This window comes from Physeter macrocephalus, chromosome 11 (genome assembly GCF_002837175.3).
Source record: "Physeter macrocephalus isolate SW-GA chromosome 11, ASM283717v5, whole genome shotgun sequence".
Classification (NCBI taxonomy): domain Eukaryota; kingdom Metazoa; phylum Chordata; class Mammalia; order Artiodactyla; family Physeteridae; genus Physeter; species Physeter macrocephalus.
This window is the reverse complement of record NC_041224.1, coordinates 106,550,591-106,553,932: the sequence shown is the minus strand read 5'-3', so window position 1 is coordinate 106,553,932 and position 3,342 is coordinate 106,550,591. Positions and strand designations below refer to the sequence as shown.

The 3,342-nt window shown below is 38.4% G+C and overlaps 1 gene segment (V, D, J or C); it reads right to left on the bottom strand.

The window, feature by feature from the left end:
• Nucleotides 1-3,077: 3,077 nt before the first annotated feature.
• The window catches only part of LOC112067439 (T cell receptor alpha variable 12-2-like), a 6,185-nt gene continuing 5,920 nt past the window's right edge, over nt 3,078-3,342 (bottom strand). The window contains 1 exon segment of the V gene segment in view: nt 3,078-3,342. This exon segment is cut by the window's right edge and continues 17 nt beyond it. Within this exon segment, the coding sequence occupies nt 3,078-3,342 (265 nt within the window).

Sequence of the window (3,342 nt, the reverse complement as noted above, 5' to 3'; positions counted from 1 at the left end):
AGACCCTGGAAGGTTTGTGTTTGTGGCAGAGAGGGGTATTAATGCCATCTTTGTATGCTAGACCCAGCACTGCAGCCTATCAGAACAACCATATGGTCTGTGAAAACAGAAAAACTCATATGAATACAGCTTGTCCTGGACTATTCTGCTGTGCTTGACACCATCAATGGAAGCTGCTCAACATGGATTACCATCCCTGTATGTGTACAAACCTATAAATCAGCACCACCTTGTTTCAGTATGACTGGTACAAGTATATATGCTTCTAATGTCTGAGCATCATGGATTATGCCTCATGAATGACACTGCTCATATAGCTTAACCAAAGTGAAGTAATGATGATTCTAATTAAGCTTAACAATGAATTCAAAACTGGATCGGGGACTTCCCTGGTGGCGCAGCTGTGAAAAATCCTCCTGCCAGGGAAGGGAACACAGTTTCCAGCAGTGGTCCAGGAAGATCTCACGGAGCAACTAAGCGCACAAGCCACGACTGCTGAGCCTGCGCTCTAGAGCCCGTGAGCCACAACTACTGAGCCCACCTGCTGCAACTACCAAAGCCCACGTGCCTAGAGCCCATGCTCTGAAACAAGAGAAGCCACTGCAGTGAGAAGCCCACGCACCACAATGAAGAGTAGCCCCCTCTCGCCACAACTAGAGAAAGCCCGCGTTCAGCAGTGAAGGTCCAACACAACCATAAATAAATAAATAAATAAATAAATAAATAAATAAAATTTATTTTAAAATAATTAGACTCCTATAAAACGTTTCTACTAAGGCTAATTATTGGAATATGTTCTCCAAGGAGACTTTCTTGCACAGTAATTTGAAATCAAACTTTGACATGTGCTGATAATTATTTGACTTGAAGTTCCTTTTATATTTTCCAAAGTCTTTTTGGACATGTCTTATTTTTTCTCTTAGATATTTCACTGTGGGGTTACTAGCCTTCAAGCTGACCCAGTTAATTGAAATTACACCTGACAAAGTGAGGTCAGTTGATTGAGGACAGGCTGAGACCCTGAGTGGATCTAATTATTTAACAGAGCCCACTGAGCCAAAGAAGGCCAGAATGTGTCTGCAGGTAAGGGCCAGAGAGAACTGAATTGTACCACATACCAAGCAAGGAGAACATACACACAGAGTTGAGAGTTACAAGGGTGTCAATGACAAGAAGGAAAAAAGGGAAAAAAACAGAGAAGGGCCAAGCAACATTTATTCAGTAGATATTTCTCAACTGACTACTGTGGGCCAGTCACTATTCTAGGCACTAAAGGTAAAGCCATGAGCATAACAAACAACATCCCTGACCTCATAGAACTTCTACTCTAATTGGAGTTATAAGCAATGAACACATTGACATGTAAGTGTCAACAATATGACTGCACATTATGGTTACTACCATAAAGGAAATGACCAGGGTGTAGTGATAGAATTAAGAAGAGGTTTACGGATGGCTACATTAGTCAGGAAGATCAGTAGAAGTCAGATGCGTTTCTCTACAGTAATGATATCAGAGCTGAGACCTGAAGGATGAAAATGAGTCAGGCTCACCAAGATTAGGGGGAAGAAAATTGCGGATGCATGAAAGCATAAGACCCAATGTGGGACAGGACACAACAAGTTTAGAAAATTGAAAGGAGATCAGTGTTGTGGCTGCACAGAGCCAGGGAAAGAGAGTTGAGCGCTGACATTGAAGGGTCAGGTGAGATTCAAATTATTCAGAACCTTGTATATCACAGCCAAGAGTTTGTATTTTACTCTAGGAGCATTAGAAATCCACTGCAGCATTTAGGCAAGTAGCAACAACTTTTCATTTACACTTTAAAAAATCACTCTTGCTACCAGTTAGATTAGTGCTTCTCAAACTTCAAAGTGATTGAATCACCTGCGGATTTGTTAAAATGAAGGTTCAAACTCAGTGAGTCTGGAATAGAGCCTGGGATTCTGCACAAGTTCCAATATTGCTGGTCCGCATGTTGAATATCAAAACTGTGGGTAACACATTGCCTGGAGAGAAAAGAGACCACCTAGAAGGTAACCTGGATCAGAACAGTGTTTTTCAAATTTTGTTTAATATTATCTTATTTTATGAAAGGATATGAGTTCTTGTTCTGTGTTTTCTAATCGTATTTTATTTATTTTTTTAATGACAAAAAGTGTAATGACAAAAACCTTACAGGTTAAAATAAAAGAAAATTAAAACACTGTGAACATTTTCACTTAGTAAAATGGAAACCAATTTAAGATAATCATATCCAGACTTGGTATAGTATTGGAAAATCAGCAGCCTCATATGTTGCCGTTGAAGCCATGGCTTGGTGAAAAATTTCTTCTTGGAAACCAGACATTCGATGTCATGTGTTTTCCCTTAACCAATTTCACTTCCATTGAAACTACAGCTTTAATGATGTTCATAAAAATATTGTCTATAATACTGGATAATTGGAAAAAATACTAAAAAGTGATTCATTTCTAGAAGTACATCTAAATAATGGAAACTAGGCAATCAGTTAAAATTATGCCCTTAAAATATGTTTCCTGGCATGACAACACCTACAATACATGTTGAGAAAAACAAATATGTTGATAAATACCAAATACATTATAATCCCCTTTCATGGAAAATTTAGCTGTATAATATGTGAGCTAAAAAATGTGAAAACTAGTAATAGTTATAATTTTTAGGTCATGAAGTTATGGGATGTTCTATTTTTAAGCATGTTTATATCTTCTACTTTATTTAAAATTAGTATGTATAATTAAGTAGTAAAATTTTAATTTAACTTAAATTCAAAATACAAGACTCTTTCCTTCAAGCTCTGGATCCTATTTTGCATCTTTATTGGAAGAAGCAATTGACGAGAGGTCAGGGTGTCTGGGTTCTGCTCCCAGCTTCCATTTTGCTATAAGTCATGCTTTAAGTAGGCCATTCAAATCCTGCTCATCCAAATTCTTTTAGCCTATTAAATGAAGGGCATGGGCTGAATCAGTAATTCTTAAAGTGTGATTGATGCAGGAGGTCATGGTAGGCAGTACAGATATGAAAATTTTAATTGTTACATATGTGGTGTTATTTTAATTTGTAATAGACATCAAATATATGGTTTCACACACAGTATGCATTAAAACAAGGATAACTTTTTTGCCTGCGGAGCACTGTGTGCTCAGCGCACAGAGGTAGGTGGCTGAGTCGCTGGGCTGGGAGTCTCTGATGAGCAGGGAGACATACTGCTTGGCTTTATTGACCTGGGCTGTAAATCTTCCTTCCTCTTTGTCACTATTGATGGTTCCGTACAGGAGCAACTCAGGGCCTTTGCTGGGGTACTGTCTGTACCAAAAG